We start from the raw sequence: 25,752 nt of genomic DNA on the forward strand, positions 1-25,752 counted from the left end.
AGAGGACCCTGACGGGGCGGACGAGACTCACCCATCAATCAACCCTATCTGCCCACATGGCCGGCGCCACTTCCGAGATATTTTTCTATCCGAAAAGAGGCATCAGACCGAATGAGGCGGACTCCAGTCGTCCGTTCTCTGACTTTAGGTACCATGACGTTGGATGGCATGTTTCGACGTACTGTTACCACTATATCGGAGTCCTATAAGTTCCACAGCCTCCGGATGTCGGTGTCTTGGCGTGGTCCGACTTTAATGATATTTCTTGTATCACGATCGTGCGATTTGTTTATCCTTTCTTTGTCTCATTCTGTCATTCTCTCAGGCTTCCCGTACTTCTTAGTTTTCTCACATTCCATCTGGAGCAATGCATCTCTCTATGAACAAAACATAACATGACGCAACATTCGTTCATCTTTGGCAAACGTTTTATTCCAATTGATCTCGTCACTTTTCTGTGATTAAAAGGCGAGAACTTGAATTTTCTTACATTGCATCTTGCGTACCCGCACCGTGCCGGTCGACTTGGCTTTTTTTTTTTTTTTTTTTTTTTTTTTTTTGCGAGTTATTGCCTTCAAAGATTTTGTGACCCAGCCATGAGCCACGAATATTCTGCTAGCCAACGGTCGTGAAATATGTCAATTGCCACTGAGGGTTAGCCACTCTGCGGGTTTCAAAAACCGGATACGTGAACGTCAAAAATACCAAATGCCGGGAGACGTGACGTGTTGGCGGCGTTCTGGTCTAGGTTTGCCAGGACCGTCGGGACTGTCTGATCATTAGACTTTTGAGAAGGTTCTTTTTTTGTTGCCTTCCAAGCTTGTATTTATGGATTCTATGTTTTAATTAATATTTTGCATCTCCGGGACGACCCTCGGCACGTGACTAAGTGGAACTCGTAGACGAGCATCTATTTACACGAGAATATAGTCCTCAAACGGATGACTGCAGCGCCACGTGTTCGGTGTTGCACGTTGGTGACACGCGTTTGAATGATGTTGCTTTTAACAATATCCATTAGAGGCTGACAATATCCGACCACTTGGAAGAGTAAAAGTTTATGAGAGCCAGTTGCCTCGAGTGCATAGGATGGCGACATCGGTGTAAGTTGCCGACGGTCAACAAAGATGTGACATATATACACATAAACTAGAAAATTTCACGATGGCAACCTCCCATTCCCCGGCAAAGACCCTGTCGCCGAGAAGGAGTATGTATGTCAACGACGGGGCTGTCCGCGAAGAGATGACGAGACCATGAGGCCACTTGGTTTGTCCATTGTATTTACCTTCCATTACCGTCATGGCCCCGACGTTTGTGCCTTCATTCTTGGCTGAAAGAAACGACGGAAACTACCTAAACAAGGCAACAAGCTCCGGTTTTTACTCCCCGTTACGATAGAGCAGCTCCGGACGGACTAACCCTCGGAAGGTCATAGGAATTCCGGCCAAGCCGGGCTGTTTAGCTCTAAACCCATTTTTTGTTTCACTTGTTCAATTGAACCCTCTTCCTGTACCAGCGGAGCACACACAATATACGCCCCATCAGGGCCCCTATTTTTCTCTCGGGGTTTCCAACTTAAGGAGGTAGCGCCTTGGGGCTCCGCCGCCTGAAATGGGGGACCAAGACCCAATGGATGCACAAACGACATCCGGTTGTGGGCCTCTCCGAGCTCCCGTTCTTGGACTGGACAAAAGGGGCAAACGAGAAACAAAATATCCCAGACTATCTGCAATGGCAAGCTTGTAGCGGAAAAAGCCAATACATCCACTTCTGTCGTCACTGCTGTAGTCAAGAAACAGAATCGTACGAGCGGGATAGTATGGTTGCCAAGACCTGAAGAAGCGGAGAAAGGCCAATCAATGGACCATTAACATATTCAACAAAGACTCGCAAAAAGTGTGGCTTGTGACTATTGATGGCTGCTGGCGACTTCTGAAGGCTATTGGTGGCTTGCTGGAGAGAAGGAGGGTGCAAAGAGGGAATGCGGGTAAGCAAGAGGTGAGAAGAAGAAAAGAGGTGAAAGAGAAGAGGAGAAAAGGAGAAGAGGAGAAGAGGGGAAGCGGCAAGGATCCGGCAAGAAGGGGACCATGGGAAGCGAATGAGAAGCGAAAAGGAAAGTAAAGGGAGCCAAGTCCAACGGAAGGAAAAGCAGCCGCACCGGCGTGAGGATCCGCGCCTGGGTCCGGTGGAGACCGGCGCCCGCGGCGCCCGCAATTAGCGAACACTGGCCGCGACATAATGGCAGGTGCAGTGCAGGTGCAGTGCAGTTGCAGTGCATTTGCAGTGCATTTGCATTGTGTCTTCCCTTTGTACCCCCTTTAGCGTGGTACATCCGACTGTCTAGCGCGGCATCGTGTCCTTGAGAAGTTTTAGGCGATTCTAATGAGCTCCTTGGCGGCGCTGAAATTGTGTGACGAGTTGGGGAGTCGAGGTTAAGAGAGTCTCAGCATCTGAGAATCAATACCTCTAGGCTTTCATTCTACAGTTTCACAATGCTGAAGTCAACACTTTGGAATTCTAATAAGAAAGCACCCCAATAATTATGCTACCTCTCATCCCTGGGCATTGATTGCACAGTTTATAGTCTTTTCACAACAGCATATGTCGATTTTACTTTTCGTATCCAAGCAAGTTTTCGGTTAATGCCCAGAGCTTTGCATGTGGAAATACAGCTCATACAACTGGCAGAACAGCACAAAGTAGAGAAAGACGAGACACCCAGACGGACTCTAAATGCAAATCTGAACCTTTATCCACAGCCACGAAGAACGAACCGCGAATCACTCTCACGACATTTAGCTTTCCCCCATCCTGTTCCTTTTCGTCGCTCTTTGCACCCCCCTCTCCACAGTGGCGGCCATTCTTTAGGAGGCTCTTTGAACAGCACTCTGATTGCCATTGTTTTGTCCTATCCGTCTTCTCGCTCTTCCTCGTGACGGTGGCTAGTGAATATCGCAACCACTAACTATCCCTTTGGTGTTAGCCCCAGCGACTTAGCGGCTTGCTGCGCACCCTCTTCTGCGCTTCCTCTCTGCTCCCTTGTCTATTTGTCTCTGTTCCTCTCTCGTACTTTCCAGTCTACCTGATATTAGCATCGACAGACTATCATATTGAGTAGAAAAGGCGTAAAAAGGTCGAGAATGATGCCCTAGTGACAGGTACGACTGCTAAAGCCCCTCTGTGTCCCAGTAGCACTTCGAATACTGTTCAACTCTTTGGCATCGCATTCGTAGCGGCTTGTGGCTGATTTTGGTGAATACCACACGCAAAGTCCAGGCCGGTCCCAGGTCTTAAGACTGTGTGCAGTTGGCGAGTTACCCTGTTGGGTGTTGTTAGTCGCTCAGACACACGTGATTGGACGAACCATTCTCCTGGGTGGGCTGAAAAGGCCTGTGCGAAGAAATCGGAAGGAGCACTGTGCGTCCCGAGCGAGCGCCTGCGTCCGTGCTTTTCACCCCCTGCACCTTCCCGCGTTCCCCGCCAAGAAACTGCCGAGTCCACTCTGCAGGGACCACCTTAAAATACAGCACTCAACCGAATTGGCCACAGTGATCTCAGAGACAATTTTCTGCCTGTTTATATTTCTTCACATCCCGAAAACGTCAGAGACAGGACCAAACGACCCACAGAGCTCGGGTATGACGTGCATTGCCGATCAGCAGAAGTACAGTCGAACGGGGCGAATGGCCGAGAACAGAATGGGAGACGCGCATTTCGTTGCCGTTTTCGGCAGGAGTGGGCTCTCTGGAGACTCGTATTGCGGCTTGATGTTGTCTGCTTTGCGCATGGCGTCTCGGTCTTTCCACGTCGTTTGCTTTTTCTTTCAGCTACGAAACATTTGTCTCAGCTGCAAAAAGAAAGGCAAAACGACGAAAACGAGTCCCTGCAGCTGCTGAAGAAGCTGGCGCAGTGACCAGTAAAGCCGACAAAGGAAGAAGGCGCGACACAATCGACGATTGACCTGCAATCGAGCCCTGCCGAAAAGTGGGTTCTGTGGACGGGCAGCTGCAAACAAAGGAAACCGCAGCAGACCAAAATGCGCTTCCCGAGACGATTGGAGTAAGTACGGGTGGCTGTATGGGTGCTCGACGTGGAAGTCGCAAGTGATTGGCGGCTCTCTACCTCGCCAAAAAAAGATGGAGGGGCAGTGGGGCGGCACTAGTGCCGATCAGAAAATATTATGAAAAGAGTGGGTATCGCACGTCTGGGCGAGTCTTTGTTGAATTCAGTGTATGGCCAGATGCCCCCAAATTGCTAGGCAATCTTCATACAACCGCCCCACAATTTACCCTATGTCCTCCACGTGATTCATCAGCTGATAAATTACATCTTCTCGTGATGCATATCTCAGTCTTTCCGTTTTCTGCCAACTCTCTGTGGTGCCAACCAATCAAATGTTCAGTGGAGCAACCTCCCTCCGTCCTCTTCGCACACGTTCCAGCTACGCAAGAGCCAAGGTGGAGACGCTCACCACCTCTCCTCCTTCTCTCACCCTACCACACCGAAGTGGTGCGATAATGCCCGCTCTTTCCTTCTGGGGCCAAGCGTCTGTTTCTTTGTCGCTCCTTCCCTGCAGGTACCCGCACTATGAATCCCCATAGAACGGATACCTCGAGCCTGAAGCGGCGATGCAGAACTAAAAGGCGAGTCGTAGATTTGCTATTTGCATGTGGTGCAACAAGCGGTGGCAATCAACGAGCTGTTTTTGAGCGAATGCGCTGGGATTGCGAGATACGATGGGTTTGCCGGGCTTGTTTAGCATGTGCCTTCGTTCCCGTCGTCTCCTTCCCTCTACATTCATTAACACGCCCCCAAAAAGGTGGGTCACCAGCTACCGCACGCTACGACCTTTGTACCACACCAGTCGCTGTAGGGCAAAAATACTTGAAGAGCGACACCAGAGAGACTTTGGGGCTCAACAAGAAGCATGCACCCCGCAAAGATCGACCGCAGCGCCTGTAATGACCGCCAAAGCACTTTCTGTCTGTCGTGCGCACCACTCCATAGTGCATCCCAAATATAGTGCACGGGCAGTAAAAGACAAGAGCCCCTCAGACTGTGGATCGCCGCTATCGTGCGGCACCTGTGCACGCTACGGCGCACTGATCGGGCAGTCTTGCGCACTGAAGCAGGCGCTGAAGACCTTTGAAGCCCTCTGAAGCACGCACGCCAATGGTGGGGGGCCTATCTCCCGCTTGCCTGCCCTCTCTGTACCCGCCACCCCGGTAAACAAAACCAACAGTGAACTAGGGCCTTAACGCCGACGACAACGCATCAACATCTTCAAAGCTTCACGGCCAGATGAAACTAACAAAATCAAAGTGTCATCACACAGCCGCCGGCTTTTTTCGTAAGAGTCAGTCCCCGAGTCAGATGACAGAGCTACAGACGATGAAAAGAGGGGAAGCTGCGATGGAAACATGGCCAGCGAATAAATGGAACAAAACCCTCAGCAAACGGGAGCTCACCATGAGGCAAAAAGTGAAAACCAAAGTCTGAAGCCGACTCGGACGAAGCTGGCGCTGGCAAGGCCATGCCATCATCGTCTCTGGTAGTGTTCAGTGGCGAGGGTGTAGACAAGCAATGCATGATGCCATTTTCATGGTCAACGACGCCGAGTATTGGCAGTGATAATGCCCTCATTCACATGCAACCAGAGCTCATGCATGCCGTTGTGTCGTTCTCGTCTTCGCACTCTCTTTGTCCCCTAAACCCACCCTACTCTACGAATGGCCCACGGAATTGAACCCTTTGTTTTATGGGGCCGCTCTTCCCACCGCAGGCGCCAAATTGGCTCCCATTGCTATCCACAGCGCTATATTGCTCTCCACCGGCCTGGGTTTATCAAAAATCATCGTAGAGAGACGCGCTCAATTTGTGGTGATGTCTCGATTCCATCGTTGCCATCTTTACCTCGTCGCTTCAAAAATTTTCGTTTTGTAAACAAATGCTTACTCGAGTGCCATGACCGGTTCAAGGCACAGGCTCCTTGGACAGGGAGAGATGAAACGGCTGCCCTGGCGTAGAGGCATTGAAAAAAAAATCGTGGAGGAACGGGGCCGGATGCAGAGACATGCCCAACAGGACATCGACATGAGAAGACAAAAAAGTGCGGCCACGTCACCACAAAATTGTGTGTTCCTGTGACCTGACAGACATCTTAGGGCTCGCCTTTCTGCTTTACATGTGATGGAGACCATAAGTTGTTGGATGCATAAATGCCGACTAGTATCGGAGATAAACAGTCATTCTTGGATATGAATAGCCACTTTGACAGGCTTGTAGAAGTATAAGCCGTTTGGCACTGCGTAAGAACAGTGCGGGAGGGAATACTACGGGCGCGGATGGTGGCAAACCACTGTTAGCAAGACAGAAAAAAAAACAATAAAATCAAAATAGCCACCTAGAGAAGACAAAAAACGGTCGCATATTGGTCAAGTGAACGCATCAAGCTCCGAAAGTTGCAACATGCAGAGAGTCATGACGCAAAGTATGGCAAGAACGTAAGGTTAGCATATGGCCAAGCTTTTGGAGGGGGGCGGTGGTCTATAGGACAGCCCACTCCTTTTTTGCCTCATGAACAATACCCAAGACGATTTTGTGACTGAAAGTATTAATAGTATTATTGTTGAGGTGCAGCCTCTTGAGTCTGAAAGAGTTGGAGAGCTTTCAAGACACGCTGAGCGTCTGCGAAAAAAAGCGGCAAAAAAATAAAAGAACTAACAAAAGCGGATGAAGATGCGGAGGGCAAAGGTCCCTTGCGCTCTTCTTTTGTACTTCCCCGAGTATTTCCCACCAAGGCCGTAATTCTAGTCCCTATCCAGTAGCCCCATACTCCAGAAAGAATAGCACGTCCCACGATAAAACCGAAAAAGAAATAAGATGCAAACCAACATGAACAGCACATTCGTGTCTCTGGTGCAGGGCAAACAACGAGAGTCCCCAACATATGAAAAGGATCGTCAGTCCTACCGAAAACAAGAAAAAAAACAGTAGTGCCGCCTGCCTTGTGGAGAGGCCAATAGCAGCTTTGCACCTTTTTCCTGACGAGGGAAAGGAAGGGGAGGGAATAAAAACAATATAAAACCAAAGAAAAATAAAGCCAAAAATGAAGGAAACCAAAACAGTAACCGGATCCAGGAAATGCCAAAGTAACTCCCATGTAAATGCCGAGTCAAAATCCAACATGAAAACACAATTAAGGTTGGATGAAGAAATTGAGGATGTTTTTACATGTTGAAGTCATCGGGAGACGGGCCCTGGTTGGGAGGCATACCCTGATGGGGAGGCATTCCTTGGTTGGGGGGCATTCCCTGGTTGGGGGGCATTCCCTGGCTGGGAGGCATTCCCTGGCTGGGAGGCATTCCCTGGCTGGGAGGCATTCCCTGGTTGGGGGGCATTCCCTGAGGAGGAGGCATACCCTGCTGCGGGATACCTTGAGGGGGCATCCCCTGGGGAGGCATGGAAATACCCTGGGGGTGAATTCCCTGCGAATGCATCTCCTGGGGGTTCATGGGGAAACCGTGCTGCATGGGGACCATGCCAGGATGGTTCATCATGTTGAGGGGCATCTGCTGCATCCGAACCATCTGGCCGTTGGGCAGCATCTGCATCTGAGGCGGCATGGCCGACATGGACATGGCACGCGGCGGGTGATTGGGGCCGGGGCCGTTAGTCGCGGCCAGGGTGCTGCCGACGCGGTGGGTCATGATCTCGCGCTGTATGTTGGCCAGCTGGCGCTTGCAGTTCTCGTTCTCGGTACGGGCTGCGGTCAGCTCGGCCTCCAGATCGCGGATGCGCTGGTCCTTGCGCTCGCGGTAGGCGCGCTGCGAAGCCCGGTTCTGCGCACGGCGGCGGGACAGCACGGCAGGAGGCGCGTTCTTGTAGCGGTTCTCCCGCTTGCGCTTGGCAGGGGCCTTGGAAGCCGGTGCGGCAGGGGCGGCAGGGGCAGGCGCAGTCTCAACAGGCGCACTAGGCATGGCCACAAGAACGGCCGTGTCCATGGGGGGCGTAACATGGCCCATGTTGGGACCAGGCGAGAGCTCCTGCTTGATCAGCGGGCCGTCCACGTCGAGGCCGGCCATACCGGTGGCCATCTGGGACACGGCAGTAGCGGACGTAGCCACGGACGAGAAGGAGCCCGGGTTGCTGCGAATGTGTGCTGAGACGACGGGCATCTGCGACTCCGCAACACCAAGAAGGCCGACGCCCATCATGTCCACGGCGCCAGTGCTGGCAGGCGAGTGGTTGTTGGTCTGCGGGCTGGGCAAGCTCGCCTCCGCACCGACCTCCATGTCGTACGGCATGGCGTACTGAAACTGGGCGCTATTAGACACCTGTCACCTGCTTTTGTTTTGATTTTGTCCAACGGCATACTCACAGGAGACGTGGAGCTGGAGAGGGGCTCGGCGAAGGCGCTCTGGTCGACATCGACAAAGGTCTCGCCGTCAAAGGCGCCGAAGGCGAAGCCGTTGGTATCGTGCGGCGACATGCTGTCGTCGTTGATATTGTCGTAAATATTGTCTGAGCCGTCCATTTCGAAAAGATTGTTTGACAGAGGCATATGTGGAAAGTGAGTGTATGGGAAGGTGAGACAGGTGGTGCTTGGGCGAGAGAAAACGACCGCGGTAACAATGGAGATTAAGGACTAAAATCTGTTGTCGAAAGGGGACGAAGACTGGATACCTTTGGCGTGAAGGAGAAAGGAAGCAAGAAAAGATATCCAAGTTTCCAAAATTAAGTGTTTGAAAATAAAAGAAGAGAAGAAGGTATGGGATGTGACGGGGAAGGCAGGAGTGAAGGTGGGAGGGGAAGCGAAGATATCTTATACGTTGGCAAGACTGTTGGTTGTGCCTTCCGCTTCTGATAGAGCCCAGGCTAGAGCCCCAAGTAAGGTGGAGCGCTGTGATCGACCACAGAAGAGATGGGACTACGGGCAGAGAGGTAGGGTTCACTGGCGTAGATCATGGTAGGGAAGGAGGGAAGGGGAGAACGACGAAAGAGGTAGGGGGGGGGGGGGGTGATTGCGAAGATGGGGGAAGGAGGGAAGGGTGTGAAAGAGAGGGAAGTAGCGAACGACTGGTCTAGCAGGCGCGGTACATTGGGCCGGCCGACTAGGGGGGAAGTACAAAATGCACCGCCAGGAAAGAAAGGCATATAGAGAGACGTGAAGAAGTAGTGCCGAGCCACTATGGGACACTGCTCAAAGGAGGTGAACACTTACAAGAAAATCGACGCCAGAGAGAGGCCTGTAGCGATTGCCAGAAGGAGCTGAGCAGGCCCGGTCAGAAACTGCAGAAGAACAGCCTCGGTAGGTAACAGCGTCCCTGTGGCTTCTGGTTGTTTTCAGTCTTATTTTTTATGGGGGCGTAGGACCGGGATTTGCGCAAGCGGTAGAAAGGTACTTTCTTAATTTTGTGTTCGGGTTCCTGCCTTTGCTCCTGACTGGAATGTACGCTGTTCTCGGTCGAGGTTTCCTCGTGGGTGAAATGTCTCGGTGACAGTGTCTTGGACATGCTATTTTGGCGGGGCTGAGACAATGACGAAAGCATACAAGCATACAAGCATACAAGCCTACGAACATGGCAGCATGGGAAGGAGCGAACATGGATGGAGCAGAACAAAACGGGAAGGACAGTAGATTGAAGGAGGAGCCATGGGCCAGACAATGTACAAGAAATGAATGTTTCGGCCAGGACAGATTCAAAGTGGTATGAGGTTGTAGACAAGTCAAAGATACGAGGACAGAGCACGTTGTGCGCATATTGTTTCCGAGTATTAGTTTCTTTCATTCCGTGCGTCTGACGTCGTCGTGATGTACGAACGCATGGCCCACAAGCTTGCGTGGGTGGTGTGAAGTTTCTCTTACGATGTCTCCTCTGCCCATAATTAATGGGCAGAGGGCCGCCAGTGCTGTCCTCCTCTTCAGAGGGCGCTGAAGACAGCCAGAAAAGGAAGGGCCTGGGCCCAAGGAATGGAGCGACCGGGACGTAGGGAATGGGGTGGAGTGGGTCTGCTCCCAGAGCCGATAGAGACGAGGGGAGAAGCAGCAGTGCACGCACCTTAGCGCTGTAGAGAGGGCTCGAGAGGCCGAGACGGTAAGAGGGGCGGGGTGTGTACGGAAGACCCAGTGGGGGTGTCTGTTTTTTGCCCCATCACAGTCTTCTTAGGCGGGTTTTGGCAGCTTTTAGTGCCGTGCAGCTGGTTTGGGTCTGTCCAGCAGTAGTGTTTCCAGCACTACAGGCGAATCTGCCACTGCACGCTAACCGAAACACCCGCTAAGTGGCCGCTAAGCCGCTGTCGCGCATAAAGACGCCCAAAACAGATTGGTATGGAAAGACTTTCTGGTGTCGAGGTCCAAGTACTGGCCCACAGAGAATGCCCTTTTTCGCCTGGGTCTGTACGGGAGCACGTCTGTAGCAGTACGCCAGTGGCAGTTTACCAGCGTGGCGTGCTCTGCGGCGTGCTAGAGACGTTGTGGCAGGCGAGATTTTCCATTGTCCTTGTCTTGGGAAGAAGTCCTGGGAAGTCTTGGGACGCTCCTGGGCGTCGATTTAGGCTGGGGAGTATTATCTTGATCTGGACAGGCTTTGATTGGAGACTATCGAGTGGGGCGCTTCGGAATGTGTCCCGTTGCAGTGTGCTGCCATTGAACGTTGGAGAGGAGAGGACGAAGGGCCGGGGAGAAGGAGATGAGAAACGTGATAGCATTGGACGAATCACACACATGGGCCAGAGGAGAAAAGACCAGTGGCCGAGCAGAGTCTTTCAAAAAGGTTCAGAAAAGGCCCAGGCAGCTCCGGTTCAGAGCTCATGATGACATGATCGGGTTGGTGACTGCTGCTGGGTCGATTTCGACGCTGTACATGGCCTGATTGGTTTGCTTCTTCTTCGTCATTCTTGTACAGTCTCTCGCTTCCTTTGTCGTTTTCTGTGAGGCATCTCAGCAAGCTACTTGTGCGTATATCCTTCTTTGTCTTGTTTAATGTAAAGTAGCATCGACTGCATTTCTATTTTCTGAAGCCACCTTGACCTCTGTGTACATGATTTTCTGACGCATTCCGAACTGAAATAAAACCCTGTGCCGTACGGAGGACGTCGTATATGGGTGCGACTTTACACGAGTAGGACACAAACCAGCACTGCTTGCCGTTGAGTTATGGGGAGGGGTTGACAACTCTGGAACGTATTCCTTAGAAAAGCAGAAGAATGCAAATTAATAAAACATGCAAGGTGGGCTGGTGGGAAAGGGGAATTGCAGCATGGCAAGCAGGGAGGCACGCAGGAGAGACGGCGGGGAGGAAGGGAAGGGAGGGAGTCGGCTGTCCTCATGACATTCCAGTCGCGCAACAAGGGTCTCGTCAACGGTTTTGTATCTCAATTCTGGTATTAATCCGTGGCTTTCTTTTCATATCTGTCTATTTTCTACGGGGCATTAGGCATTCTTGCTTGCCTCAACGGCCCTGTGAGCCGTTTTCTACTCCTTCTTTACTGCCTTGCGTCTTTTGCAGAAGATCATGCAAGTCTGCAGCGCAGGCTACGTGTAGCTGCAACGAGTGGGCGATAAGACGGACGCACCACAACTGCGAAGTGCGTATGTATGCACAACCAAGGCGCGGGCGCAATATGCATTGCGTGTTCGAACGGAAAACGCAGCAGGTCAAGCACGAAATTCTTCCGCATGCAAAAAGACAAAGGCATTCCAAGACGACGGGAGGAAGCACGCAGAATCAAATGAGAATAGACAAAGACAAGACGGGAGAGCAAACATCTACATTCAGACGAGAAACACTGAAGCAAAAAAGTACATCGCTGCTCCACGTCCATGGTTTCTTTTTTGTAACTGCTTCGGTCCAGCCTTTTCCATCACTTAATTCTCTAATTTATTTTTCGCCTCCCTGCAACTAGGCCTGTTTCCATTTACGGCCCAACTACGCCGTTACCTTTAAACCTTTTTCCGCCTCTGGTCGTCCAAACTTTCCGTACCCCGTCGGCCGTTTTTGTGCGGTTGATTGCAGGCAATGTCTCACTTGCAAACGATCTCGCTAGACCCAAAAGAAACTTGTGTGGGCTTGGAGACATGGGAGATAAAGCAGTCAGGAAATAAAAAGGAGAGACAATCACCAGGAACAAAGACAATGGAATGGAACATGTCTCACTTCCCACATTCCTAGTGGAAGGATTCGAGGAGCTTTGAAAGAGGCCAGCCCAGGTTTTCTGATCGATATTGTAAGAGCAGCAAAAGAATGCTACAAAAAAGCAAATATGCACCTAGGAAAGACGTATGCGGATAAGCAGGAGAGATGGGCCACGATTTACACTGATGATACATTACGGAAGAGGCAGCAAAAAGCACCTATTCTATCTGCACTCACGCTAATATTCGCCCCATGGAGACAAGGAGCAGCGATACAAGAACCAAGCTGAATTAGAGACAAAAAAAATGCATTGCAAAGAGACGAGGTGAGATGCGAGAAGAGACATAGCTTCACAGGGAGATCGAGCTTCAGCGCAAGACCTTGTCCAGCAACAAGTGCAGCCGACGGCCAATGTCGATGCTGCAGATCGACGCAAAGCCAATGTCTCTGACGAAAGCAATTCTAGCAGCGGGGCATGGACATGACGTCAAGACAAAAGTGAAGACAGGAGGGTATGAAGAGACAAGTGAAGCAAACTTCAAAAGTCGCTTCTTGACGGTCGCACCTCTTGTTGATCCATGATGCCTTTCGACGTGATTCTGCAAATGAGCTCGATAGAGCTCGGGATCGCAAGTCGAGGAAGCTCGAGGAAGCTCAAGCTACTGTACAAGGTTAGAGGAAACAACTGTAGCGCCAACAGGGCAGCTGGCGCATTGCTAGCCGCAGCTCCATCCTGGTGCCCGCGTTTCCGATAGGCCGTGAAAAGCCAAGAATGGGGAGAACAAGGAACAGAGATAAAGACAGAGTGGAGGTGGCTTTATCAAAGAGTGAAACAGAGACAGAGGGAGACAAAGATGGCAGTGAGCGGGACAGAAACGATATCAAATATCAAAAAAAAAAAAAAAAAAAAAAAAAAAAAAACGAACAATTACGGCGATGGACGTTTCATTGTAAAGATGCGGGGGTTGCCAGACGGATGCAGAGGAAGGAGCGAAAGTGGGCAAATAACTCCGTTGTCTCGACAGACACCGGATGGCAAGAGAGACACCAGGTACAACTTCAAAGAAGGCAAGAGTCAAGAACAACACACGGCAGGAGCGTCCGGCGAAGGCAGCTGGCGGAAAGTGCGATCAGAGTATGACGAAATGCAAATGCTCATTGCATCGCGGATAGACAGAGCGACAGAAGGAGCGACGGTGAGCGATGAGCATGCCCAGCGTCCAGCGTCCAGAGTGCCCAAACACGCACCATGTCTGGCAACTGCTCACCACATTAGTGGACAGGACCCGGCTCTGTCCACTAATGTCCTCGCTGTAGGGTTCTGCTACGGCCCCGCGTCCTCTCGGCTTTGCCCCCCTCCCCCCCCCCCTCCAGCTGCAAGGCTCTCTTCACGGTTTAGTCCAAGGCTGTTTGTTCTCTAGCACACTCCTAGCACCATTTGGGTCACATCCTTAGCGGCGATCAGAATTGGAGCCTCTTCTGGTAAGGCTATTTCGAAGAGCATAGCGCCTTTCTCTCCTGTGATCTTTATGCCCGCGCTCTGAATTTTCCTTGAATTTTCCTGTATTTCCAGCTGTTTCCTTTGTGTTTCCAAGTCCTCGTTTAGGAGAAGCTACTCTGAAATTTCTGCCGGGCGCAGACCGAGAGGCGCAAGGGCCGGCCTTGCAAAAGCTGCTCCAAACGTGAGAGCGAGAGTGTGTTGGACGAGGCAGCCCGTTGGGAAGTACGACTTACAGCAGCTACTCCGACTGCCAGTGATTGGAGTGCCTAGAGTGACGGCGATGACGGGCGATGAGGCTTGTAGTTGAAGGCAGCGAACTGCGACGTTGACATTGCAGTTCTAGACTTGAAACTAGACTTTGATATTCGCACCGAATCCGAGTTAGCCTCGTGCAGCCGTGTTAATAGTCATAATTGCCTCATGTGCTACGTCACGCGTCGTAAATGTACACCTGAAAAGCTGCAATACATTCGAGGAGCACGAGGAGCACCAGGACCGACACCAAAATGGACTGCGTCAAGCAATGCGTACAAGTGCAAAAGGGCCCCCAACAAGAGTTAAATTAGGCAAAGTGCATCGACGGCGCCAGAATACGTGTTGTCAAGAGAAAAACAGTCATAAAAAATACTACTAATACAACGGCCTCTAAGGCATCTGAAACGCAAGTAACTGGGATCTAAATGCTGAAGACTTCGCCGCCAACAGACACTTTATTTCGTTGGTCTGGCCAGAGAGGTGCTTTCCCAGGCCATTCGGAAATAGTAACAGCCGGAAGACAATGTAATTGTTCAGAACGCCGGGAACAACAAAACAACGAACCAGTTTGCCGAAGTGCTTCGTTAGAGCCAACAGATCCAACTCATGGTTTGCTCTCTTTTTATTCGCGCTTTACGTCGATTTGCCTCACCAAGGAAACGGCGGCCGGTATCGCTGGTTCCCGTTCCATGGTTCATCTATCTGCGTCTGTTACGTCTTGTTCCTCCCTAAATCCCGATGGAAAATGCCGACGAGCAGTGCCGAAGGCTACGATTAGCACAGCAGAGAGGACAAACTGCTCAACGATAGCAAAAGCGAATGCCAGTACATGTACATAGACATATATGTCAAGAGAATCGTGCGCGTGTAGTGAAGAGTTGGGGTGGTGTTTAACGAGCTTTGATTGAGCCAGGGTCTTGAAATAAACTTTTAAAATGTGGTGTAGGGCTTGGGGTATGGGTCGAACTCGGTTGATCATTCGAATTTAGTGTGATGCGATCGACGACACCAAATTTGCAGGAGAAGCCAGAAAATGGCAAGGCACGACATCAGATCCTAAACAACGAACGGAGGGGGAGGCGATGGAAGGAAGCGACAGAAGCACAGAGAAAAGGGAGAGGGGAAAAGGGATGAAAGTGAACGGTCCTGGTGTCAGGTTTGATAGTCTGCCATTTTGTCTGCCATTTTGTCTGCCATTTTCTTCGCCGCCTCTCGCCGTCTGAGTGCAGGCCGAGGCCGGCTTGTAGTAGGAGGAGGCGAATCATGTCTGTTGGTCGGGTCTAGATGTTTCTGAGCGGTCTAGTTTCGTGTTTCTGCCATCTTCACATTCCGAGCGCCTCTGTCGAACCCGACAGTGGCAATTAAAGTTCAGTCTTGCTCAGGTAGAAGGCCTACTTCCTAATTTGTACAAGAGGCGCGCAAGATGTGGCCTTGTAGGAGGATGCGCTGGCAGCTCTCTGTGGAGGTCGATGATGATGTATTTCGAGGCATTTGATGCTTTCCGCGAGACCTCTTGCCCGATTAGGCAGTTTCATTATTCTATTATTTGCAATACGACGAATTACGCGCAATCTAAGGACAGTGTACGGCGAAGGCACATTACTGTACTCCGTACGTGTATGCAATAATAGACGAGCGCGTCATAGAAAGGTCGATGGGCCGCCGAAGAAACGAGTTAGGGGAGGAGAGAGCGTGCTCGTGCTCTCGTTAGGCTGTCACATATTCTCGAGGTTGTCCAAATTCTGCAGCGCCGTCCCAACACCAAACAAGATCACCTGCAAATCTGCAACGCCATTCTGTCTGCCATGTCACGCTTCGCTGGACAGCCAGGTCAAAAAGAAACAAAGAAACGGGACGAGAGAGGGCAAAGAAGCACGCACATACGAGCAACAACGCCGACCGACACTGGCAAAGAGAGAGAGGAGTGAGAAAAGAGGCAAATGAGGGCCTAACAAGACTGTGAAAGAGACTTGTACAAGCGCACGTCCTCCGTTCATGCGGGCTCTGTGGAGACTGACGGTGTACGCTCGTATGAAGCCGACGAGGCGTTTAAGGAACGTGGGCTCGAGATGGTCTGATTTTTGATGTGGTCCAGCCAGGTCAACAAACTGACACAAAGTCGACAAATCCCAAGTCGACAAGTGCCTTGCATACGTACATCTGACGTTTATTTCCGCTACTCGACTTAGGTCTCACGTTCAGTTTCTCGCCGCAGCGTACATAGGAAGAGAGGTGGCGGGGACGAAGAGCGGGATCTGCAAACAAAGAACAAAGACCACCTCTGTACATCATTTCTCACTCAAAAATACTCCACAAGACTACCAGGACCACTCGAGTCCGCCAAAAAGCCACCAGTACGTGAAAGGCAAGACGCCGTGGCGCTATTTTTTTTTATTTTTTTATTTTTTTATTTTTATTTTTTTGATTGACTGCCACGCCATTTACAACGAGCACAGTGCAATAACGTGCGGCGCATTTTCGCAGGCACTGTCTGTGCGACTTGGAAATCGACGGCAGCACCTCTTCAGCCCTAGTTGCTTTGGGGCGTACATGTATCACGTACTTACGGCGTTCAAATATTTCCATTTTGCTGCTCGCTTTTACCGTCACTTGCTGCTCCGTCTCAAGGTTCTCTTTGTCCTGGGAGTTTCCTTTCTCGGCAATCCTCCTTTTCAGTGTGGTAGGTTCCAGTATTTGTCCATTGTTTTCTGTTTTGTTGCTACTTATTTTTTCTTTCAGTTGGTAGAGGTGCAATCCATCAACGGAGGCGATCAAAGAAACACTTTGAAAAAGCAAGTAGAGGGATGCCAACAAACACAACGCAATAGAGAAACAAAGGGCAGATGAAAGGAGGATCGAGCTGTTCAAAGAATCAACAAGACTACCGTTGCCTACAAACTGGTGATGGACTACGACGTCGCTGCGCTAATCTTCAGTTGCAACAGAGCTAGGAAGAAGTCGTAAGATAACGCCACGGATGAAGTGATCCGCCAAAGCACGCACAAGACGCATAAAAAGTACAACGTGGAGCCAAAAGCATGCAAAAAGCAGGCAACAATGTCAGTACAATAAATAAATAAATGAATAAAAAACAGGAAAAGAAAAAGAAAACCCATGTACGGCTCTTTCGCTATACGGCCGTTGCTTCAACAGTGGGAATTCAGTTTTCTGTCTCGACCAGCCGTTGAAGCGGATAGCGCATCCCTTACCCGGGCGGACTGCGGGGAGATATGACCATTCAGCTACGAGTATAAGCTTCTGGTTGCATGGTAATTAGGGCGCGTTTTGTCTCCCTCGTTTCTTTTGTTCTCTTTCTCCCTTTCCTCTGACTCTAGACGTTCACCAGGCATGGTAGGGATCCCACACCTAGCCTCTCTCCCTCCCTCCCTCTCTCTCTCTCTGCTTTCTCACTTTCTCCTCCATTAGGCCATGACAGAAATACACAAGAGAACAGTTGGTCACTGGTCTGACAGGCCCCTGGTCTGGTCTTGCAGTTGCCCGTTCGTGTGCCGAACGGGCCTTTGCGCGCGGAGCGCCGGGGAAGGCGATACAACGAACAAAGAAAAAGGAAACGAAAACGAGAAAACTTAAGACAAGAGGAACTAACAATGTGACAGTGTATACAAGCAAGATGGTCAAGAAAAAGGCATAACAAACGCCGAAGAAAGTCGAGAGTAAACCTGTCAAACCTCAGATAAAGCGTATCCGGGTCGTGATATCGGATATGCAGTTGGGAAAACGAGAAGAGAGCGAGAAAAAAGAGAAAACACGTAAGGGGGAAAAAATCCTAAAAAATAAAGGAAAACAAAGAAGACATGAACCGAAGGCGTACTGCATCCTTCAAATGGCCGCAAGGATAACTGGTTATACGCCACGGACAACGAACCGATGCGACCCCATAGCCGTTCAGAATCCAGAAAGAACCCACAGGTCAATTGGCCAGGAGGGCGGCATACGTTTTATGGCGTAATTACGTTTTACGTCACATGTCGGAAGGCTTCCAGGCTTGCGGCTTTCTCCATCCTCCCACTCAATGAATTTGGGAAACATGTGTTCGTCTCTTTTTGGCTGTCTTTTCTCTCTTTTTCTTTCCTTCAATAAAGTCCCCGCCAAGCTGCTAAGAACCCCGTGGTGGAACACAATTCGGACTGTTCCCTTTTGCAACATGCAGCCTAAAATGACCCTGCATGAACGGCCGCAGTTATCGCACGGGGAGCCAGAAGGGAGACCCGAACAGACGAGGAGGTGGTGAATAAATACACAAAAAAGACGAGATGAAAGGACAAGACATCGATCCTCCCTCCCCCTCTGAAAGTGTTTATTCGAGTTGGTCAGGTATTATTCCAGTTTGTGTCGCTTCACCATCCTGGCCAGATTCAGACACCCCATTAGTCCATAGCCGATAGCAGAACAAACGATGTTGCTAAGACAAAAGTGTCAAAGCAGGAAAAAAAAAGGATTTTTTTTGACAATTGTGCCACTTTTGACCAAATATCCTTGGGGAGCAACGAAGGACTGCTAGCAAAGACGGCTGTGAATCAAGGGATGTGAGGAAACTCGCTGGCATTCGATGAAGAACGAGCGTATTGGTGTAAGTCTGAAGATGCAGCAGAAATAAACGATCGGATGCGGCTAACAGCGATCGCACCAAAACCGATCGAGGCTTGCCCGGAAAGCAAAAGTGACCGGCAAAGATCAGCGGACTGGATCCTCTGATATAGTCTTCCGGCGGAGTCCGCTGGCAGGTAGAATATCCCTGGGTAGTGTTTGTGAAAGTCGGTTCTGATATCTGGCTATCAAACTCTCCATTGAGATCGAAACAAACAAAACCATCGACACGTTCTTTGATCGGCGCCAGAACTAAATTGGATACGCGGTTGCTGGCCGCTCTTTCCAAATTGGTCGGTTGGTTTTGACCAATTTTAGGCATCATCCCATCTTTTTGCTCGACGGGTAGACTTGCTTCGCGCACATGCAAATATTCAACGGAAAGATCGATCGGTGTAGTCGCAAATAACGAACCAAGAATGAGAGGAAAGAGCAATTGACTGCAGCAGTTCACAACCAGGAAACAAGGACATCCAAAACGGGCAAGCACAAGTTGTAGTAGTAGGCGGAGTTGTCGACCGGCACTAATTAGAGCAAAACGGGTTTAACAATGGGTTTAACGGCTCGCAAAAGAAGCCTTTTTTTCATCTCGATTTTGTATTTCGTGCCTGGCCAATAACTGGGCCAAGCGCATAGGCATGACCCCAAGCGACGATGCTGCCCGCCACATCCGACTCGACAATGTGAGGAGACGCGCAGAACGCCAAAAGGCGCACGTCTTTTCCGCTTCTGCAACATCAAGTAACTAAATGCGCCGACGTTGACAACTCTTGGCTGTCCCTCACTCCTTGCCTTCCTTCCGACAACGTTGCACAGCTGCGCCCGGACGTCTGCTTCGCTCTTTTGAAAAAGAATGTGAGGGTTGGCGTCGACAAAAAATGATGCAAAGGTGTTGATAGGCATATGGGGCACATGGAGCGCCTCTTCTGTCTCGGTGCCTGGCGACAGAAATTCGCTCGCTGCACACCATTCTTCATCCAAAGACTAAGCTACTGCAAGGCACGCTCTGCCCCCTTCTCCTTGCCTGTCCCCCTGATCCCGGAGATGTAAGGGAAGACGACAACCTCAAACGGCAAGGAAAGGGGAAAACAATAAAAAGGGCAGACACAAAGTGTCTGCATGGTCAGGTAACACGGCAAAAAGGCAACAAGGCGAATGCCCCTCATTGCTCCCCAAATGCGACATCGTCGACAACTGTTAGGCCACCATTAGTTGGCGGCTACGCTGGCTGCATGATGGTGCCCCATTTGAGCGCGTTCCTTGCCTTGGCCCTTGGACTTGCTCTTTTGATGCTTAGCGGAATATGTACGCCTCGTGTAAATGAAACAAGAATAGCAGAAAACAACGCAGATGAATATGAAGAAAGAAAAAGAAAAAAAAAAAAAACAAATTTCTTTGAAAAATGAGTAGCAAACGGCCAGAGACATCGAGCGGGCGTCGGAAACGTGGGCAATGCTACGGTACCCCATTGTCGCCCTCGACATATGCTGCCGACACGAACCGTTGAAACATTGAGGAGACATTCAAAGGGATGGTGCCGAACAAAGAGGAATGAGAAAGAAAGCATGCGGTAATCCGGCATGCGACGCGCAGCAACCCAAATTCTCGTGCGGATTCCTCGGGAGCGAAACTGCATAGAAAGCCCAAGGGCGTCAAAGTTGGATATCTCAGAGGCTGTGACTTGCATACCATTTGAAGCCACTTTGGTTTGAAACTTCTGTAATTCTTTTAGAAATATGGGATATTGAAGTGGTTCGCGCTGGGGCGTGATCATTGTGAAGGTACAAAGTCACGCTCCTCGCTTTTCGCTGTTCCCACTTCCCACGTCCCGCTTCACGCTTCGCCGTTCCTGTCCGGCATCACAATACTCCCGTTTCCCTTTTGAATCTAAAACGTTTGACGAGAACGGGCATCTTATCTCCCGGAAGAGAGACAGATGGACGAAGCCCTCCGCCTCCGCGTGGACATGAAACGAAGACATATAAGGATCATGTAAAGCAGATACTGATAGTGCTGGTTGACAGTCGTCGGAAAAACAAAGGAGTCACACCAGAAACTCACTACAATTCGGTGTATTGTTTGCTTGGCCGTGGGCTCGTGCATGTAGAAGTTGTCGCAACGGTAATTGTTTTTTGTCAGCTTCTATCCACGTCTATTTTACCTTATTCATACCATTTTTATGTGATTTTCATTATGTTCTCATAATATTCTCAAATTGTCATCGAATTGTTCTCGTTTTATGCTCTGTATTTCCCTGGTCTTTATGGTATTAAAATTTTCAATTCATGCACCACTAAGAGTCTTTTGTTTGAACTATTGTCCCCGCAGCTTTCTCCACTCGGCTCTTTCACGGTTCTTTGTGCGCCGTACGATGGACGTACGCCTCGGGCGGTTTCCTAAGCTGGAAAGGATTCAAATCTGGAATTTGTAGCTTTGGCAGTGGAAAGCTTCAATGGCCTACACGCAGCTCCTCTGTCTATCTCTTTGGTCTCAAGACTGATAGTCGACTGTGACAGCATCGGCCACGATATGCCGCATGATTTGGGCCTGGTGCCCGTGTGCTTTCGGAAACACATGGATAAATACTTGAAAAGTTGTAAAAATGGACAAAAAGGCACGGAAGGTAACGGTTATATTTCCTACTGATTTGGCCGTGCCAAAATACTTTACCGAAGATCCTTCAAAACTATGTTGTCTTGTTTAGACGACGTTTCGGCACTGAGCTTTGTGAAAACGCTTGACGTACATGGTCTTTGGTACTAGTTGATAATCGATATAACTGATAAATAAAGCATCAGAAATCATGTCGTCTACGTTGTTTTTAAAACGTGATGAGAGGGATGTCAGACAAGTAGGAAGACAAGAGCGTTGTGACGCAACGATGGTAGTTCTTAAGATTATTCTATTTTTGCCGTATAAGGAAGACGGGATTTTTTTTTCCTGCCTCGTTAGATATTTGTAAATTCAATATTTTGATAAGGCTCATAGGCAATATTGTCATTACTATGTATTTTGACTCGGTCGTCAGAGACACTGCGTGAGACAAAGTTTTGTAGCTACGTAGAGTTTTAGGCTTAGGGCTTTTTTTTAAAAAAAAATTGAAATCTGAACTTACAGACAGTAAATAAAAGCGATGCAAGTCCAATATGAAGTCAATATAAATTAGACAGACTGATTCCGCAATTGTTCCGCGTTCTCCATAGTGCAACACAGCACGGGTCCACCTCCACCAGGTTTATTTTTCGGGCGGCACATACTCCGCACGCCGTCACTAACAAATAACGGTTGACCGACATTACGACATCCAACGTAGACAGCAAAATCGTAAGGACTCGGGATCTAATTCAATGCATCGAAGTAGTTCTTATTCAGACATTAATATGTACAGAGTCCTATGGAATAGAGAGCTGTTTTGGGTGGCTTGTTCTGGTAGGCAATTACGTTCTGCTGTTCAGCTCACGATCCAAGCGCACGACGTCCATGAAATAGGCGCGGGCCGTCTACTCGAAGAGAAGTATTCGTATCGTACACGAAGAGGTTCTCGAGTATGACTAAACTATAAACCTTTTGCTTTCCCCTGCTATTCGTGTCTTCCCCGTATGGAGAAGGAGAAGGATGACTCGGGCTGATTTACGATACGAGAATGTGAAAGGGCCCCGGCGGAGAACGGAATAGGTCAGCAAACGAGCCAGGAAGGCGGCTGTGCGTAAAGGCACGAGACTCTTCGTCTTTACCTTAATATGACGTACGCCGTAGGATATATGGATTGTGGGTGGTCTTGATTTTTCCTTCAATTTCTTGTTGAGTCGCTGTTTACTTTGCGTCGTTGGCATTTGACACAAAGTCGGCAGCTCTTCTTCTCAGGGACCTTGACAACACTGCCGTTTAGAGTCCAGCACTCAAAACGTCGGCCCACTTCTTTATGCGCGGACCGTGTAATTGGATCGTTGGGGGTCATAAATGGGGTCATCAAACTCGGGCCAAGCCCTCGACTCCTACAGCGCATCCTTTTTGGATGCGGCTATTGCAGGCGAGTCCTTACAAGGTGTGCGCACAAGACAGTCGTGGATGCTGTTAGAATCACATACCAGAGGGGCAACACGAGGACCACGATGTTGGCTCCTTGTTTTCGTCCTCAAAAGGAAGGTTGCGTCTGTCCGGCTCGTGTCTTCAACGTTCCACATTTCTGTCATTTTATGTTCTCTAAGATACTTTTCTTTTCTCTTTTTATTCCGCACTGACTTTCCCCGTGCCGAAGATATGGCAGAACCTTTTCGAAGGTGGTGTCGGAGCAAGGGCACATCATGGCACAGAAGACCATGAAATACTCCATAGTACCACGCCCGGCATCGCATTTGACACATTAGGGAAATCTTCGAGGTTTGCACGTGTTATTTTGAGCCCCTTAGTGTATAGTGACAACAGGAAGACAGCGAGGAATGTGAATGAGGACAGAAATGTAGCCATAAAAACCAAGGCGATACCAACAGTCCAGAACAAGGGTCCAGTAGAGATGGAGGGGGCGTGCGATGTTGGAACTGTGTCCGTTGGAGGGGGTTGCATGGACAGGGAGGTTCATAAGTCGTTGAAAGAACGAGAAATAAAACCAACGGGAGGGAATCGCGACACAAAGCGAGGGTGTGCAGCCCTGTCGGGACAGGCCCCGACGGAATGCGCAGAAGGGATGAAGGCGAAGGTGTTCGGGGACGAGAAAGAGAAAAGAAAGATGTCTTGCGAAATACGAGACAAATAATGTGGAATGCAAGAGCGCGAAAAGTGATTTGCAGAATGTGCAGCACGAGAATTGAAGGATTGGAGGACGCAGCTGAGATTCGCCCAACGAAAAAACAACAGACCACAAAGAGGCTTGAAGCTGAAAGCATTCATTCCCGTCTCTCTGATGGTGGGAAACACAAGGAAAGGACCGATGTGATAGAGTTGCAGATAAAAACGGTACGATATAAACGACAGGATGAAGGCTGCTCGAAGCCTGCATGAAGGCTCCATTGAGATGTGAAGTCTTGGCTGCGGGGCGACGGGCAGGCCGTGTTGCAGACTTGACGAAACAATGACAAGGGAGGCGGCGTCGAGGCCTTGCCTGAACGGGTGAGAGCGCAGAGGACAGAGGCTCAGGAGAATGGAACCGGAACAACGGTTCTAAGGCCCAGGTGTCGGAGTGCCAGGCCGCTGGAGTGCGCAGACAGGCAAGAATGTGCGACGAGGTTGTATCGTTCCGTCCTGTCTAGCCGAGCGAGTTGTCAACCTCCATGTGTTCTTAACTCATTTTTTTGGCTGTTTTCTTTGTAGTGGTGTTTCCTCCCTGAAACCGGCGTGTCTGCAACCCACGAACCAGGGCGGCGGTGACATGGCCAACAAGTAGGTAGTAGGTTTTCAAACGGCGTAGGGAACGAACCAACAGGACAAAAGTAACGACAAACAGTAAAAGACCGTCTTCAAATAGTATTGTCGTAAAGGATGCGATTCCTACTGGAACACCGTAAGGACAGCTGTGCCCCTCCGACGTCGTACTTCAGTTCTCCGAATGGCAAGGCCGGTGCCACAGTGTCTGAGTGTGATTGGTGATGTGGGAGACAGGAAGAGGCCGTGAATCTGTAGACAAATGAAGCGCGGTTGCAGTCGCAAATTTTATTCTGCATTGTGATGGATTGTGATATGGCTATGTGTGCTCCTTCCGTCCATTCTCCATCTTCCTCTCCTTACCGGAGTTGTCAACTTCTACGCCCCCGTTGCTCCTTCCTCCCTCTCATAGTACGCCTTCCTTTTTGGGATTTGCAGCCCTGTATGTGTTGCGATGCCGCTTCAATCCGCAGGAAGGAGGGAGGGCAGGTACGACATAAGTGCGTGACCCTGGCGGGCTTTTGTCTGGCCTGCAGCGCATGGGAGAATGCTGTCAGTTCGACATGCCTGACACGCACTGCTCCGCGAAGGGTCCCCTGTCCCGCCCTGTCATGTCCCTGTCCTGTCGCCCACGACTTATGCCGACGGCCGGAGCTTTTCTGTTTCTTGGCAACGTGCCGAGTTACCATCATGGCTGTTGCGCGCTTCTCGGCTGTCTGTTGTTTTGCGCATACTTTGTAGGACTTTGCGAAAAGGTGAACATAATTCGACAGCAAATTCGACAGCAAATTCGACGTCCACAACTCCGTACCTTTTTGCGACTTTGCCGTCCATATCGCCACCTCCACTTCGGGATGTCGTCTTTCTTTGCCCATCGTGCCTTCCTTCTGTTCGTCCCTGCCGTCCGCGAGTAGTCCCGCGTGTTTGTACCTTCCCCAAGGGGTGAACGGCAGCGCAAAATAAAAAGGGGAACCGCAAAGGAAAGAGGCCAGGACGAGGCAAGGAAGGCGACAAAGTGGATTCCGACATCAAGCATCGAAAATGCCCAAATTACAGTATACAGCAGAAGACACAATGGCAGCACGTTGGTCTCCCCCGACGTGTGAAATGCCCGTTTGCCTGTTGGGACTAGACGACGCATATTCTTGACCCTACTGGCCTTTGTTTCCGCTACCGACAAAAGACGATACCGATGGCAAGGGTCTAGAGAGCGTCTGGACCTGTTGGAACCAGATGCGCGACCAGCGACGAAGAACCACAGGAGAGGAGAAGAACAAAGGGCATATCCTGTTCAGGAAAGTGTCTCCATCCATTGTCTTCGTCTCCCCGCATCCCCCATCGGGCCTCTGGCGTCGCTGGTCGTCGTTTTGCTCCCTGTCTCCTGTCGATGGCTGATGGGGCCGGTCTTTGATACTTTGCCATCTTGACGCCTCGAACGTCTCGACTTTCCGCAGGTCGCCCTTCGCCTTCGACTTTCGCCTCTGGCCGTTTCTACAGCGGCACCAGAAGAGGGGAACGCACCCACCGGCTCTGGTCTGCCCCCCGTCTCCCAAGGCTGCAAAAGGGTTGTCTGCTAAGTGTCTATTCTGCGTGCTGTTGGCGATCGTGATGGTTGCAAGACCCAGCCACGAGCCTTGCATAGTGCTACCCGGGGAGTGTGCCTGTTGGCTGCCCTCCAACGCGCTGTTTTGGCCAGACGGCGCATGGGGCGAGTGGCTATCGAAAGGGGGTGGCCAATTCTTATTTTTTACACTTTCATTTTCCAATCTGTGGCTGCCTTTTCAACTTGGACTCGGCTTTTTGAGCGCAACGGCTTCACCAATTGGTGACAGGAAGCAGCATCAAAAACCACACGGGCAAGCCGTCCACATCCATAGCCGTTTCTAGCGT

The 25,752-nt window shown here is 50.2% G+C and overlaps 1 protein-coding gene across 1 annotated transcript; it reads right to left on the reverse strand.

Annotated features, from left to right (window-relative positions):
* Positions 1 to 7,232: 7,232 nt before the first annotated feature.
* Positions 7,233 to 8,539, reverse strand: SPBR_05954 (uncharacterized protein; the record flags this gene model as incomplete). The annotated part of the gene is made up of 2 exons (XM_040764216.1): positions 7,233 to 8,321; positions 8,384 to 8,539. The coding sequence occupies 2 exons, from the start codon at positions 8,537 to 8,539 to the stop codon at positions 7,233 to 7,235; spliced, it is 1,245 nt and encodes a 414-aa protein (XP_040622440.1).
* Positions 8,540 to 25,752: the final 17,213 nt, after the last annotated feature.

This window comes from Sporothrix brasiliensis (genome assembly GCF_000820605.1).
Source record: "Sporothrix brasiliensis 5110 chromosome Unknown Cont15, whole genome shotgun sequence".
Lineage (NCBI taxonomy): Eukaryota > Fungi > Ascomycota > Sordariomycetes > Ophiostomatales > Ophiostomataceae > Sporothrix > Sporothrix brasiliensis.